The sequence below is a fragment of the Drosophila suzukii genome, assembly GCF_043229965.1.
Source record: "Drosophila suzukii chromosome 2 unlocalized genomic scaffold, CBGP_Dsuzu_IsoJpt1.0 scf_2c, whole genome shotgun sequence".
In the NCBI taxonomy this organism is placed as follows: domain Eukaryota; kingdom Metazoa; phylum Arthropoda; class Insecta; order Diptera; family Drosophilidae; genus Drosophila; species Drosophila suzukii.
The window spans coordinates 29548081-29565767 of record NW_027255896.1 but is presented as its reverse complement, the minus strand read 5'-3'; the positions used below and the strand labels follow the sequence as shown (position 1 = coordinate 29565767).

Below are 17687 nucleotides of genomic sequence, written 5' to 3'. Positions count from 1 at the left end.
TGTGGCGTGAGTTTAGTTTTAATGGAAAATATACTTGGCTTCAAATATACAAAGAGTTGATTAATAATTATAATAACAGGAAGCATAGAACGATTAAAATGAAGCCTATTGACGTCAATGCTAAAAATGAAAAACAGATTTTGATGAGATCATACAATCATCTAAAAATATTTACAAATGGGGACTTTAAAGAGGGGGATCATGTACGAATAAGTAAATATAAACATGTCTTTGAAAAAGGCTATACCCCAAACTGGACAACGGAAATTTTTTGAATTCGGAAAGTACAAAATACATCCCACACCACATATTTACTTGAGGACTTGAAGGGTGATCCAGTTCAAGGTGGTTTCTATAAACAAGAAATTAAAAAACAAAATTCCCTAATACTTATCTTGTTGAAAAGATTGTGAAACAAAAAGATGATTATGTGCTTGTGCGTTGGTTGGGCTTTTCGAAATCAGAAGATAGTTGGATTCATAAAAACGAAATTCTATAAAGAACAAGTGGAAGCATAGAACAATTAAAATGTAGACATTGACGTTAATGCGTGAAAATAAATTATGTTTCTTCACAATCACGCAATTCCTATTTATAAAGTGTGAAGAAAAGCATGTACAGATAAGAATTTGAACGGAACTTGATTATGAGCTTGTGCGTTGGCTAGACTAAAAGAGTATATAGAGATAAGAATTTTGGGTGGAACTTGATTATGTGCTTGTGCGTTGGGTAGGCTTTTCAAAATCAAAAGATAGTTGGATTCATAAAAACGAAATTCTATAAAGAACAATTAAAATGTAGACATTGACGTTAATGCGTGAAAATAAATTATGTTTCTTCACAATCACGCAATTCCTATTTATAAAGTGTGAAGAAAAGCATGTACAGATAAGAATTTGAACAGAACGTTATATATTTATATATACAAAACTGGAGGGTATAAAGGCGGAAGAGTTTCGAAAAGTATTCAGTCTCCATCTATTCGTTCACGCAACTCAATTTCGGATCGTTTGCTTATTCATTCGATAGTTCGTTTGATCGATTATCAAAAAAAAAAACAAAATCAAAAAAAAATTAAAATGACGGCTTTTATAATATTTTTTGTAATACTTTCCCTCTTTAATCCGATGGTGAAAATGGTACCACTCCCCAATGAAATGACTTTAATTGAAAACCCATCGACTTCCAATAATTCGATTGGGTATTTATCAATGTTCCAAAACTAAAAAAAATCATTAAAATTGACTTAAAATTTGAGATCCTAGAGGACAGTCATATTTTTATGGATCTCATAAACAAGACAAGTGATGAAAGTGAGAAACCAAACTTAAAAAGTGAACTCGATACTAAGATATTTAATGCTTTTTATGGTAGCATTAATGAAAAAGACTTAACAACAAGTACAAGTGCAAGCACAGTTGAAGAAGAAACAACTAGATCAACATCTACTACAACTACATCTACCTCAACTACAACAAGTGCAACTACACCTAGAATGAGAAGGGGAATTCTGGAGGAGGAGGGGGAGAAGGAAGAAACAACAACTACAACAGCAGCAACTACATTAAAAAGAGAACTTCTGGAAGAAGATACAACAACAAAAAAAAAACAGCTACAAACACTACATCTGAAACAACTACAATTCCACCCAGTTTTTTTGATTTTAATAGCGAAAATGAAAGTGTGATCACATAGAAAATAAAAACATAGGAGATGAAAAATCAGAAAAAATTGATATGGGTATAAATGATAGTGAGAGAGAATTTGAAAACGTAAGCCGAGCACCAACATTTAGTAATACGTCACAAGAATTAGTGTTGGGGATCAGTGATAGTGATACAGAATTTGAAAGTGTAAGTCGGGTTCCAATAAAAAGAAATACTACTCATAAATTAAAAAGCACTGAAAACATACACAACTCACAAATCGAATTCACAAAAAGAGGTATAATAGAGAATTTTAAGCAAAAATTAGTTGAAAATGAAATGAGAATAGGAGGGCATATGGATTTAGGAAGAAGGGGTCTAAACAGATTCTTTACCGTCCAATACAAAACTGTTACAGTAGGAGTTAAATGTCATTACAATAATATTTATTGAAGAACACATTCTAGGCGAAGTCTAGTGATGGTCCACAAATCCATGAAATTGAAATCGAGGAAGCAGAAAGAATTAATGGGATATATTTAAGAAAGAGAAATTTAGCAGCTCAAATGATGGTCGAATATTTAAATAAAAAAGAAATACAGATATAATACCAATTAACGATATTATCGACTTCAAAATAACTAATAGTGATAATATATCATAATCTTATTGAGTAGGGAAATATGTTTGTTTGCAGAATATAAAAATAGAAGATGAAAAAAATAATTGGAGTAAATTAAAAAAAGGTGAGTTTAATATAATATATATATATGTCGGAGATGTATAAGAAGAAAGAAAATGTAAACGAAACTGTAAAGCATTAAGAAAGAGAAAGAATAAAGAATAAAATAAACTAGTCATTAGTTTATTTGTGGTTCCTTTTAATTGCACAATTGCTGAGAGCGTGGACTGAGAACGAGAGAGAGTGTCGTCTCAGCCGAGTGTAGCGCGGTCATGGTCTAGGTCAAGGACTCTGAGAGAGAGAGAGAAGAACCAAAAAGGAATTGCATATGAGAGAGAAAAGAAAGGAATTTGCAATTGGATGAGGCAATACCTTTTGACGTGTGTCAGAAGAAGCCGGCAGAAGGAAGCCGACTTCACTTTGCTTTTGATATCTAAACGGAGAAGACGTTGACCGCGACTCACTACGCAACTGCAGCAAAAATGCAAGAAGGAGACCAGCAAATGTCTCAGCCCCTGACATCAGAAGTGGGATCGGCTCAGGCCCAGCGTGATAGTGAATGGCGATCTCTGTTGGAAGCACAAAATCTACGATTCATCGAAATATTAAAAACAATGCAGCAGCCTGCTTCAACAACAACAAGTGAAAAATCATTGAGACTACCAAAGTTTAATCCAGACGCGGCTGAAGCTGACGCCAGCGCGTGGCGCAAAACAGCCGACATGATTCTCACGGAGCATCCTCTGGAGGGCAGTGCGCTGGTTATGTCGCTGAGTGGAGCACTAGAAGGGAGCGCTTCCCAATGGCTTGCACAGATCAGCTACGCTGGTATTACCTGGCCACAATTCCAAGAGTTGTTTGTTCAGCGCTACGACGATTCTGAGACGCCGGCCGCCACCTTATTGAACATTCTCAACGGACGGCCGAAAACGGGCGAGTGTTTGTCAGCGTACGGTAGCCGATTAGTGACGTCACTTTTGACAAAATGGAAGTCGATGGACATCGAAGAAATAGCTGTTTCTTTCGTGCTGGCACACACGTCCAAAATCGACACTAGACTGCAGCGTCTACTGTTCACCACCAATATAACGAACAGAAATGAACTACAGCAGCAGTTGAAGGCGTACGCATACAGCAAGCGAAGTGAGCATTTGGCTTCAGATCTTTCGATAGGCCCCGACAGGAAGAGATTCAAGGCACACACACCAATGAAGTGCCATTACTGTGGAATTTCTGGACACAAAATGCTGGACTGCCGTAAAAGGAAGGCAGAACAATCAAAACCAAATCAATCGTTTGGAAGACCACTGGCGGGACGAGACAGGACTGGCGTGACTTGCTTTAAATGTGGAATCGTCGGTCATATTGCATCGGCATGTATGAAGGGAACAGCAGCATCGAGTAGCAGTATGAACGAGAAGCGAGTAGATGTCTGTGCAGTGTTGGAGACGAAAGGAATTTTATATCAATTTGGTGAGGCCTTTCCATTCTTTTTCGACTCGGGTGCCGAGTGCTCCTTAATAAAGGAAAAGTTAGCAGTCAAACTGGCCGGAAAAAGATTTAATAATTTAGTCATTCTAAAAGGAATTGGAACAAATGTTGTACACTGTAATTTACAAATACTGTCCACCATACAAATTTGTAAATTTAATTTGGAAATCATGTTTAATGTAGTTATGGACGAGCATTTGAAACATGACATAATGATTGGTCGTGAAATCTTGGCACTTGGCTTTGGCATAACGATGGATGCTGATAAATTTAATATTTTTAAAAGTAAACAAATTAATTCAATATCCGAAGAAACTATTACAAATTATGATAGGCTATTTGATGAAAATTATGATTTAAGTGATAATGATAAGTCTAAATTGAAGAACATTTTTGACCAATACACTGAGCATTTTATTATTGGAATACCCAGCCGACGTGTCACGACTGGAGAATTAGAAATTCGTTTATTAGATGCCAACAAGACTGTGCAGAGACGTCCATATCGACTTGGCGTAGATGAAAAGGAATTAGTTAGAGATAAAATCAAAGAAATGTTGGCGGCAAATGTAATACGTCCAAGTAATTCTCCATTCGCGAGTCCAATCTTGTTAGTTAAGAAGAAAGATGGCAGTGATCGTTTGTGCATAGATTATAGAGAGCTAAATGCAAATACAGTGGCTGACAAATATCCTTTGCCTCTAATATCAGATCAAGTAAACAGACTGCGTGGGGGTAAATACTTCTCTTGTTTAGATATGGCTAGTGGGTTTTATCAGATTCCAATAGATGTAGGATCTATAGAGCGAACTGCTTTTGTAACCCCTGAGGGCCAGTACGAGTTTCTATCTATGCCATTTGGGCTGAAGAATGCCTCTTCGATTTTTCAGCGAGCTATAGCGCGAGCACTGGGTGACCTGGCGTACTCCTATGCAATTGTTTACATTGATGATGTAGTGATAGTAGCAAGGTCAAAAGAGGAAGCATTTGAAAGATTGACAGTTGTGCTAAAGGCTCTATCGGAAGCAGGATTTTCATTTAATATAAAAAAATGCTCTTTTCTGAAAACTGAAATAGAATATCTTGGCTACTTGGTCAAGGATGGTAGTATTGAACCAAATCCGCGAAAAATACAAGCTCTGGCTGGACTATCTCAACCAAAGAATGTTTCACAATTACGACAATTTATAGGATTAGCGTCGTACTTCCGTAAATTTGTCCCACAGTTCTCTGAACAGATGAAACCGTTATATCAGTTGACTTCCAAAATTAGTAGTTTCGTTTGGAAAGCTGAGCATGAAGAAATACGGCAGAAGATCATCTCAGTACTAACACATGATCCGGTTTTAATTATTTTTGATCCACAATATCCCATAGAGCTGCATACAGATGCAAGTGCAAGTGGCTATGGTGCCATTCTCATGCACAAAATAGACGGTAAGCCTAGAGTGGTCGAATACTTTAGCAAGTGTACATCGCCCCCAGAATCGAGGTATCATTCATACGAATTAGAAACTCTGGCAGTATACAACGCTGTAAAAAGTTTCCGACATTACCTTCACGGTCGAAAGTTTGTAATATTCACAGATTGTAATTCATTGAAAGCAAGTCGTGCTAAAATAGAACTAACGCCGAGACTTCACCGTTGGTGGGCATATTTGCAATCATTTGATTTCACTGTAGAGTACCGCAAGGGAAATCGCATGGCGCACGTGGACTTTTTATCCAGAAATCCGATTGTCATTGAATGTGAGACAACCAATAGAGTACCCGAAGTCCGCATCGACCTGACAGAGGTGACAGACAACTGGCTTGTAGCTGAGCAGCAGCGTGATTCGTGTGTAAGGGAAATTATAGTCCATTTGAATGATGGAGAGTTGTTGGAGAGTTTAGCAAAGACGTATGAGCTAAGAGCAGGAATTCTGTATCGGAAAATTCAGAGAAATGGAAAAACACGCTGTCTACCTGTAATCCCAAGAGCCTTTAGGTGGTCTGTAGTAAATCACGTCCATGAAGCAATCATGCATTTGGGGTGGCAGAAAAAGTTAGACAAGGTTTATGAGCAGTATTGGTTCGAGCATATGTCCAAGTATGTACGAAAATTTGTAGAAAACTGCATCAAATGCAAACTAGCTAAGCCTCCATCAGGGAAAATTCAAATGGAATTGCATCCAATTCCGAAAGTTGAGATACCTTGGCATACTGTGCACATTGATATTAGTGGAAAGCTGAGTGGTAAAAATGATACCAAGGAATATGTCATAGTACAAATAGACGCATTTACTAAATTTGTTCACCTATATCATACTTTGCATTTAGATGCAGAAAACTGTATTAAGGCTGTAAAATCAACAATATCACTTATTGGGGTTCCTAACCGTATCATAGCAGATCAACCCAGGAGTTTCTCTTGTGGGAAATTTCGTGAGTTCTGTTCAATGCATAAAATAGAGTTACATTTGATAGCAACAGGTGCAAGTAGGGCCAATGGACAGGTTGAAAGAGTCATGAGCACGATGAAGAGTATGTTGACAGCGGTAGAGATAGGTGAACGTTCCTGGCAGGATGCACTCAGTGAAGTACAGTTAGCCATGAATTGCACAACGAACAGGGTAACAAAGTATAGCCCATTAGAAATATTGATTGGAAGAGAGGCCAGGCCAATGGGCTTATTGCCAATAAATGAAGAGACTAAAATAGATTGTAAGCAAGCGAGGGCTCAGGCCAAAGAAAATATTGAAATAAATGCGAAATATGAAAAGAATCGAGTTGATAAGAATAAGGCCAAAGTTGTAAAACACAAGGTTGGGGATCATGTCTTGCTTAGAAGTGAAGAGCGGCATCAGACCAAATTGGATCCTAAGTTCAAAGGACCTTTTGTGGTTGCCGAGTTGTTGGAAGGTGATCGATACCTGTTAAAATCGTTAACTAGCAAGCGAACCTACAAGTATTCGCACGAGAGTTTGAGAAGGCTGCCGGACGAGCAGATCTCTGATGAGACTATTGAGGAAAGTGACAGTGGTGAAAAAGACACTCGTCGTGAGACATCAAACACAGGGGCTAGATTTGATCAACAATAGTCATGCCTGGTATGGATGATATTGTGTGATGCAGTTTGGATCTGAGCAGATCGTGGCACTAAAGGTGCAAAGCGTCGCGTGGGGCGGCAAGAGCCTGTAACTGTGGTTTGATAACAAGGATAGCCAAATGGTCGGGTTTGCGCAGAAGAGTACGAGCTACTGAGAGAAAGTTGAACCAGGTCAAGCCGAAGGCACAAGTGTGGAACCAGAAGTGTTCTGTCATGGCGTGTGGCGCGGTTGACTGGTGTGACAAGTTTGATTTGACTTACTGTATGATGTGAAAAAGGGAGATAGCCTGCGAAACCGACATTTGATGACGCATTTTATAAAGTTGTGTGTGTAGACTATTTATTAAGCTAAGAATGATGTTGAAAGATGTAAAAGATGAAAAGAGAAATAAAGCAAGAATGATACCAAGCTAGTGTTACAGTATGCACACGAGGACGTGTGAAAGTCAGGATGGCCGTGTCGGAGATGTATAAGAAGAAAGAAAATGTAAACGAAACTGTAAAGCATTAAGAAAGAGAAAGAATAAAGAATAAAATAAACTAGTCATTAGGTTATTTGTGGTTCCTTTTAATTGCACAATTGCTGAGAGCGTGGACTGAGAACGAGAGAGAGTGTCGTCTCAGCCGAGTGTGGCGCGGTCATGGTCTAGGTCAAGGACTCTGAGAGAGAGAGAGAAGAACCAAAAAGGAATTGCATATGAGAGAGAAAAGAAAGGAATTTGCAATTGGATGAGGCAATACCTTTTGACGTGTGTCAGAAGAAGCCGGCAGAAGGAAGCCGACTTCACTTTGCTTTTGATATCTAAACGGAGAAGACGTTGACCGCGACTCACTACGCAACTGCAGCAAAAATGCAAGAAGGAGACCAGCAAATGTCTCAGCCCCTGACATATATATATTTTCAGAACTCCAAAACATTAATAAAAAAGTTGAAAATAACATTTTGGATGGAGCTCAAAAAGGTTGGTTGAATACATATAAAATAATATTTGTATATATATATACATAGTAAAATATTTATATTTTCAGAACTCCAAAACAATAATAAAAAAGAGGTTGGCAAATTTTCTCTTCATTTGTATGGTGGTGATGATGATGATGATGATGATGGTGATGACCATGATACAATCCTTTATGATGATGAAAATCCGGAACCATGTATTCCAAGATCATCTAGTGAGGATGAAACTATTCTTGTTGAGGGTGGTATAGATAACTATGTTCAAACTATACCGTTTAATTTAGATGAAGATAATGATAAATACATTAAATCAATTCCTTTAAGTAATGATGACAATAAAGTGTATAGATTAGAGGGTGGTATAGATAACTATAAACAAACTATACCACTAAATATAGAAGAAAGTAAGCAAATTGAATGTAATTCAAAGAAAATATTGTAATTCTTCTGTTAAATTCAAATTTTTTCATGTTCTGTACATTTTCATAAATTTTAATATTAACCTGTAAGTAAAAGCGATGTTTGTTCTGTTAAATAAAAATTTTTATAATAATAATAATATTGTGAAGTGTAATATTTGGTTTATACATTACCTTAAATTTTAACCTTTAAATAAAAAAGCGATGTTTGTTCTGTCTTATTTACAATTACAGGCTACATTTATTCATTTTTTTTACAATCTAGTAAATTTAATTCTAGTTCTGTATAAAACATTTCAAATTCACATTCATCTATATTTTTCTTAAATTTTTCTATTTCAATCTCTTGATAATTATTTCTATTAGGACAATTCTCTATTTCTTTTATTCTTTGTTCATAAACATAAATATTTGAATCTATTTCATTAAGTTTATTTTCTAATCTTTTTTCTTCTATTTTATAATGTCCATATTGTAGTGTATTAATTTTATTGTCTTGTATAAGAACATTTGTGTCTTTATGACTGAGAACTACTTTTTTACATTTAATTGTTGATAAAAGATGATTTTTAGATCTAATCATTGACATAGAACCTACCACTTCCTCTTCCGAAAACAAACATTTTTTAAAACTATTAAAAGTTAATTGATCTATTGCACTTCTTTTAACACCCTTTGATTTTTTCACTGTTTTTTCAGAGCTGTCATTACTATTAGATGTTTTAAAGGCATACATTTTTGATCTCAAACCAACAAATTCAGTCATTGGTCTTCCATTGAGTTCATCTATAAAAAAAACCCAACCTTTTTTTATTAGCTTTAGGAAAATTATAGAGATTAAGTAATTCATCAGAATAATCTGATGTATCAAACTTCATCTCAACATCGTTCTGAATATCTTTATAAAAATCTTCAGTGTTAATAGTATATATAAAAGAATCTGTATCCATATAATTTAATTGAACATTTTCATTGTATTTAGGTTTGATATAATTATAATGAAAATCATACATTTTCCATTTCTATAAATCTAATACAGCAAAACCTAAATATAAAGGTTTGTTGTACGACACATTTAATCTTTTCATTTGAAAGGCAAAGAAGTTTTCTGAAAACTGTTTCACACTATGAAAGTTTGACTTTGAAATAAGAGATCTACCACAATGCCTTTTTGGACCAGAAGAATCGGATGGTGAAGCACTTTCCCATTCAGTAATTAATTTAATATTAACGCGCTTATCGACATTTTCCATTGTTTTTCCGTAGACAGCATTATTTAAAAGTTTAAAAAAATCTTTTTCAAATGTATTTTTTGCATTAGTTCTATGGAATGTATTCAAATCAATATATGTTTTTAGCCAAGGCTTCTGAAAGAAGCGAAGAACTCTATGAATTTTTGTTAGAATTAATCCATTTTCTATACACTGTTGAAGATTTTTATAATGAATTATATATTTTTCTTTATCCCTTAAATCAGCAATTAATTTTTTTATTTTGTCTGACTTTGTTAATAACTTATTATTACAACAAAATGGAAGATCATTGTGTTTATTGTGCAATTTTAAAGGATATTTTAAATCTACCTCAAAAATGTATCCATATTCAGTATCATCTGCAATCTCTGTAATGTTTATACTATCAAGTTCCCCCCTTGAAATCCATTCAAAACCTCCATTTGGTAAAGATTGTGACATAGCCCAACCATATAAATTATTTGCATCCAAATAAATCAAATATGATGATTTTTGAGTACTATCAAAATTCTCAACATATTTATTATTTGCTTTAGCATATCTACATGTACATTGTACTAAGCCACCACGAATACCACTTTGAATAAATTTATACTGATCTGTATCAGTTAATAAATCTAATTTAATTTTAGTACATTTTAACATAGCTTCCCATGATAATCCTGGTGTAGTGAAAAAATGTGCTGGATCAAGTAAATAAATTTTAGTACAAAGTCTTCGAAAGTTTTCAAAGACATCAGACATTAATAAAACACCTGTTTTTAAATATAATTCTAAATAATCTTTAAGATAATTGCAAGAAAACTCATTCCACACATTTTGTGCGTGAGTATAATTTTCAATTGAACATTCATTTTCGGTTAAGGAACTATAGAAAGCTTCTCTAGGAGGTAATTTACTTTCAATTAATTTCTCAACTGAATCTAAATATTCATATGGAAATACACCCTTTCTTCGCATTAAGTTGAAATGATTTTCATTAGGGAAAAATGATCTTGTTATATACATTTGTTCACTATCTAGATTTGAAGCTAATGTATCTAATGCAGAAGGCATAAATCGAAACGAATCTAGAAAACGGATTTCAAAGTTATCACCATTACTTAAAGTTATAATTTTTGAAATTGATATATATTGTTCCTTATTTAATGGAATTACCTTTATTTCACCAGGTATGATTGCCAAATCTTTAATAAATAGATGGCAATCATACCTGGTGAAATTGTGGAAGAAAACAGGAATAATTTTTGGAACTTTATATTTTAAATTGCACTCATTATGTGCTGCCCCCCTAAATTTTCCTTTGAAGTGACAGTGATCCCTAACTCTATCCAATAAAAGAGGAGTGTTGCATATATGACAATTATTAGATTTTCGGAAATCATCTTCTTCAACATCTGACATTATTATAGAAACAGGTTTTGAAATATAGTTTTCATATATAAAAGTTAAATTTTCTAATAGAGATAACAGGAAATTCATTCCCGAGTTGAATATAGTTTCTAAAACAAACTTATCTAAGCTGTTATCATGTGCACACTTTATATAGTATGCATATGAAACAGGTCTATGTATATTTATAATATTTAAATTTAATGTTTCGTTTTTATTAATTGGTTGAATGATGCATTCAAAGTCAGCGTAAACTGTGAATGGGACCATCACTTCCTTTTGAACATTTGTGTACCGTAAAGTGGCATCCTTCATGTTGGGTAAGCGTGAGACTTTTTTCCCACAGACTTCTGAATGCCGGTTGGCAGCCTCTTCACTCAATGAGTAATTTAAGCAAATTTGACAGAACCATTTTTTTGATTTGTCTCTCGAAACTTGAGAGGAAACCAAACTAAAAAAAGATAAACACAGGAAAAAATTTTTTTTTTTTTAAGTATGAAAGCAAGTAAATATTATGAAATTTAAAAACAAAAACCAAAACAAGATATAATAATGATATGATAAAACAACTTACTTTGAGAGATTCTTAATCCAAGTATAGTGTGCTTTACATCCTTCCTCCAGTATCAACATATTTATATAATTTCTTTTCACTTCAGGGGAGTAAAATATAGGTCCGAATATAACTCCATCGTCGAACCCGAAAAGTGTAATATTTATATCTTTATTTATTTCCATAAATTTCGATATATCCGCAGGCTTAAGTGGAAATTGCAATCCAGTGAAATTTAGTGTTTTAGCTTCTAAACAAGAGGGTAGTTTTATGTAAGATGACCCTCTTAAAGGTGAATATTGATTAATATTCATCTCCAATCGAATGAGATGAAGCAAAGTCCATCCACTATCCCTTTCTTGGAATTCTTCCATCCTAGCCAAAATTTTTTCCATGTGTTCCTTATATTCATTTTCTATATTGGAGTAGGCACTAATTATTGTCATCTTACTTTGAAAAGACTTTATTTCAATGCATTCCTTTTCTTCCTTCAAAAGTCCGTACTCTCCAAAAAGTTCAAAATTTATTTTCCCCGATGAATAACTTTCCAACAATGGATACAAGTGAGGTAGAAAAGCTTCTCCTGCTTCCTCCATAAATTGTGTTGGATAAATTACATCATTGTTTGTGTTTTCATATAGGTAGTGAACAATCCTTCCTTGGAATCCAGAACTGATTTTTTAAATCCTTGAATCCACTGGTTCAAAAACATTCTTCTTATGTTGCTCCGTTCCCAGATGATGAGTCCACGAAATGTTACCCGATAGGGTAATGTTGCACTTTGCACAATACTTATTCATTTTTTTTTGTTTTGATTTTTTTTTTGTTGCACTTTACTTTAACTGTAAAGTATTTTACGTTTTATCAATTTGATAAGTTTACACAACACAAATCTGGGTAGTACTAATTCACACAACTTTACTTTACAGTTAGTAAAGTATTTTAATTTTTATCAGTTTGATAAGCTCACACAAATCGAATTCGGATGGAACGTAAATTAACACAACTTTACTTTAGCTTTGAATTACCGGAGGGTTCACACGACGATTCTAGATGGTTCTTTGAATTACCGGAGGGTTCACACGACGATTCTAGATGGTTTTTTGAATTACCGGAGGGTTCACACGACGATTCTAAACGGTTCGCTCAACTCAAATAGTTTTCTAAAACTGAACTACTTTCCACTTTTCTCCTTAACACATACATTTTTGAAAACTTAGAAGGTAACCGTTTTCTCTTTCTATAAGCGCATAAGAAAAAATTTTCAAATATGATTAAATAAAAACGTATTTGACTAAACAAACGATCTCATTTGTTTTTGTGTATATTCTGTTAGGAACCACAACAACCACCACCATTTTGACCACAAGACCCTATACAGGTTACACTAACAGATGTAAACTACAACCCTAATTGAATCTACCCTATTAAAACTATCCTTAATTGAATCAACAAAACGCCCACGCATAACAAAACAACGTTTTTGTTAGGAACCACCACCACCAACACCCCTCTTACACTCCTACGCTCACTTTCCCATCTAATGCTCGCTAAAGAGGGGGAGGTTACCGAACTCACGCTTGTTTCACACCACAAAGTATGCGGCCTAATATCCCTCAAACCAAACAAAACGCCCACGCATAACAAAACAACGTTTTTGTTAGGAACCACCACCACCAACACCCCTCTTACACTCCTACGCTCACTTTCCCATCTAATGCTCGCTAAAGAGGGGGAGGTTACCGAACTCACGCTTGTTTCACACCACAAAAGTATGCGATCTAATATCCCTCAAACCAACACCTTTTGACCACACGACCGCAGACAGGTTACACTAACAGATGTCAACTACAACCCTAATTGAATCAACAAAACGCCCACGCATAACAAAACAACTTCCCCTCCGCCTAAATATAGTTTTACAAATTCATACGCATGACAAAACACCCCTCCAAGACAAAACAAGACATATCAAAACAGCCTTCTCTAAATAAAAACGTATTTAACTAAACAAACGAACTCATTTGTTTTTGTGTATATTCTGTTAGGAACCACCACCTCCACTATAGAATTGAAACATTTAAGATTACCCTCCCCTTAACTTAATACAAGTTAGAAGCAACCCCTTTTTTGACATGATTTATTACCTAGTGAGCCAGCTCCCGTATTACCTATCTACTTACAAACTTGAACATTGTGAAACGCATACAAATCGAGAAAAGGTTTCGTAGAATGCTGGGTCCAATGTGCAGAGCTTCGTTTAAGGACCGTCCATTCGTGTCCTTGAATGAGCCGTCAAATACGACGCGTAATTTTTGGGTAGTTACAGGATTTTGGGGCAAGTAAAAACTCGGATTGGGGTCTTTCTTTAGGCGGCGCTCTACGCCCCTGAATCTTGTTAGCGCTCCCTGTAAAGTATCCGAAAACTGTTCCTTGAAGTTTTTGAACGGAAGTTCAACGATGTAACGCCCCTTAGAGTCCCGAGTGTGCGTCTTCATAAAGTTCTGTTCAACTTCATCGTCCTCTGGTTTCCCATGGAATTCCAGGTTGACATCCTCTAGCTCCCAAAAGCGCCGTAGCGATTCGTCAATTTCAATAGCCGTGTGCATTGTTGTTGTAGATGAACATCCAGTAGTAACGATAGATGTTGTGACCCATCCAAATATGGTCGAAATGGCGATGATGTTGCCCTGGTTGTCGAACATCTTTTGACCGGTGAACACGGTCCAAACGTAGTCGCTGCCCAGGAGTATATCAACTGGCGCCAACGATTGATAGTCAGAATCCGCAAGCTCAAAGCCAGCGAATGAGTTGAGTGCTGAGGCGGCGATATCGTGTCTTGCCAACGTGGAGGTAATTTTGCTGAGTACGTTAGCACGCACCTTCATTGTGTGATCTGAGATCCTTGACTGCAAGTCCAGTGTGCTGCAGCCTCTAGTTGTCTCAGCATTGATTGAAGAGATTCCGGTCACCAAGATTCGTGACGGTGAGCGTGCCAGTCCGAGTGCCTTTACGCACCGCTCGGAGATGTACGACAGTTCCGAACCACTGTCCAAAAGCACCCGGCAGGTAGTGTGCGATCCTGTTGCGATTCTTACAAACACTAGAGCTGTTGGCAATGCACTTTTTCGTATCCCTTGTGGCTGTGTTGCGGTTGTTGATCCGTTGCAGAAGGATTCAGCTGTGGAAGCCACTTGTGCCCGTGCGATATGGCTGATGGTGACGGTAGCATCTTCGGGAGCGCTTGGGATGTGCCTTTCATCATCTCGTGAGTGTGTCGAAGTGACAGCGGCTTGCGGACCAAGAATATCTGCATGTAGCAGAGAGTGGTGACGATTGTGGCAAAACTTGCAAGTGAATTTGGATTCACACTTTCGCGACACATGCCCAGGCTTAAGGCAGTTAAAGCACAGAGATTTTGCCTTAACAAATGTGCGTCTATGCTCGATTGACAATTCACCAAACTTTGAGCAGGCGTAGATCTTGTGCTCCTTCGAGTTACACTTCACACAAGTGTTTGCTTCCGTTGATACTAAAACATGTGACGATCGCTTTGCCTTGCCATGTTGTGGGCCAACCTTGGAGTCTATGTCTGACTCACTTTTGCTGAGCTCAAATTCCTCGCAACGTCGGTCTAAAAACTTAAGTAGATCATCCACAGACGGAGATTCCAGTTCCCGGCTTCCTTCGATCCATTTGCGACGGGTTTCAGCATCGATCTTGGCCAGAATGAAGTGTATAATCCAGCAGTCCCTATTAGTTTGCCCTGCTGCATCCAGGCCGCTTACAATTTCGGTGGCTCCGTCCGTCACCTTGCGCAGAACTGTTACATCTGCTCTGGCGGTCGAAGGTAAGTTAACAAATGTCTCCAGCAGAGTGTTAACAATGTGACGTGGTCTATTGTACCGATCAATTAGGCAAGTCCAAGCAGCCTCGTAAGCTGCATCCGTTATTGGCATGTGTCGTATCAAGTCAGCTGCTTCCCCAGTGATGTACGTTTTCAAGTAGTGCAACTTTTGTATTGCTGTCAAATGCTGCTTGCTATGGATCGTACTCTCGAAGATGTTTTTAAAGGCTGGCCACTCCTTGTAGTCGCCAGTGAATAGCTTGATATGGATTTTTGGCAGTTCATTATTCATTACATTTGCTGCCGAGTTTGCCCTTAAAAGCGTTGCTTCTTGCTCAGCCAAACGCTCGTTGAGCTGCTGCTGTTGTTCCAGAAAACGAACTAGGTTTTCGTTTGCCACTCCTGATGCCAATGGTGCGGCCTCATCAGGGGCCAGCTTGTCTGAAGTTATTGCCTTCACTTTCATTCTCCTGAGATTCTTCACAGGTGCGTATGAGGTGCGAAATAATGTGCTGGCTTGTAAGTACTTGTCCTCGTACCTTTCGTTGTCGATGGCTGGATCGACGTACCCTTCCTCTTCGTCAAAAAGGACCATTTGGTCGCTGATGGACTCGAATTCTTTCCAGACGATGTTGAGCCTTTCCAATGAAACTTGTAGTTCATCAAGCTCCCATTTTGATCCCGCACGTGGATCTTGAGACGCCGTTAGCAAACGCGTAATGCTTGCCTTCGCACGACTTCTAGCTGCCTTCAAAAGTTTAAACTGATCCATGTTAATCAGTAACTAAATCCGGCTCGAAGGACCAAAGATATGGTGTAGAATAAAAACGTTTATTTCCCGATTTGAGTGGACTGTATTTCAATGATTAAACTTGTCACATTTTCTTGGTGTCCGATGCTTTCCGTTGTAGTCTTAACACTAAGTCCTAAAAAATCTCTAAAGTGTGGCGCAGCACCAAAATATTAAAAAGGGCAAAGTTGGTATTTCATAAACCAAAGATAGAATTAGATTCCACAAGCCGCCTACAATTTTGACAATTGCGGCGCCCACAATTTTCATGCTAGAAAAAAATATTAACTGAAATGTATTAGTCTCGTCAATACCTATCGATTGACCCAAAACGCCCACGCCCACTCTAACGCCCACAAACCGCCCACAAACTTTAAAAAATCGTTAATATGAACACGGATATCTCGAAAACTATCAAAGATAGAGAAATGGGACCTCAGACTTAGATTTCGTTGCCCTGTACGCAGCGCAAGTTTGTTACGCAAATATACCACACCCACTCTTACGCCCACAAGCCGACCAAACCTGTGGCGCCCTCAATTTTCATGCTACATACAAAATTTTAAATGATATTTATTGGTCTCGTCAATACCTATCGATTGATCCAAACGCCCACTCTAACGCGCATAACGCTTACATCTGTCTACCACCCACATAACCACATATTAAGATCACGGGTAGGTGGCGCATTTCAAACTCGCTTTGCTGCTTGAAAATTTCCATTTCCCTTTGGTCCTATTAGCTGAGTAACGGGTAGCTGATAGTCGAGGCACTCAACTATAGCGCTCTTCCTTGTTTTTTATTAAATCTATATGCATCTGCGATGCAAAAACTTATAATTAACACCAATTGTACAGACCAGGCAGTTTCTAGCTGCGGGTCTTAATTTTTTGGTACCTAGGTAGGGATACATGTCAAACTATATACATATATATCCTCAGAAAATTAAAAAAAAAAAAATTAATGAATTATCTATAAATGCCTGAAACAACAAAGAACAATAAGAAAAAAAGGAGAGAAGGTCAGAAAAACTTCCTAAATTTAAAAATAAAAGAATTAAATAGGCAGCTAAATGCTGAAAAAACTACCCCAGTACCTTGGGTAGAAATTAAGAAAGAATTAGAGAACACGTACAGATAATTAGATGCTTATAAAAATAAACAAGGAAGAGCCCTATAGTCGAGTACCTCGACTATCAGATACCCGTTACTCAGCTAATGGGACCAAAGGGAAATGGAGATATGCAAGCAGCAAAGCGAGATTGAAATGCGCCACCTACCAGGTGAAGACAGATTTAAGCGTTATGGGCGTTAGATTGGGTGTGGCGAACTTTTTTTTGGATCAATCGATAGGTATTGACGAGACCAATACATTTCAGTTAAAATTTTTTATCTAGCATGAAAATTCTGGGCGCCTCAGGCTTGGGCGGTTTGTGGGCGTTAGAGTGGGCGTGGCTAACTTTATTTCGGTCAATCGATAGGTATTTACGAGAACAATACATTTCAGCTAAAATTTTTATTCTAGCATCAAAACTGTAAGAGCCACAGTTTTGGGCAGTTTGTGGG

At 37.0% G+C, this 17687-nt stretch overlaps 1 protein-coding gene across 1 annotated transcript; it reads right to left on the bottom strand.

Annotated features, from left to right (window-relative positions):
• Window positions 1–13656: 13656 nt before the first annotated feature.
• On the bottom strand, window positions 13657–16104 carry LOC139354388 (uncharacterized). Its single transcript, XM_070998616.1, has one exon. It carries the CDS (start codon window positions 16102–16104, stop codon window positions 13657–13659), a length of 2448 nt encoding a protein of 815 aa, XP_070854717.1.
• Between the last annotated feature and the right edge of the window lie 1583 nt (window positions 16105–17687).

Coding starts and splice junctions, on each gene's coding strand:
- LOC139354388 (XM_070998616.1), bottom strand. CDS start 16,104: ATGGATCAGTTTAAACTTTTGAAGGCAGCTAGAAGTCGTGCGAAGGCA.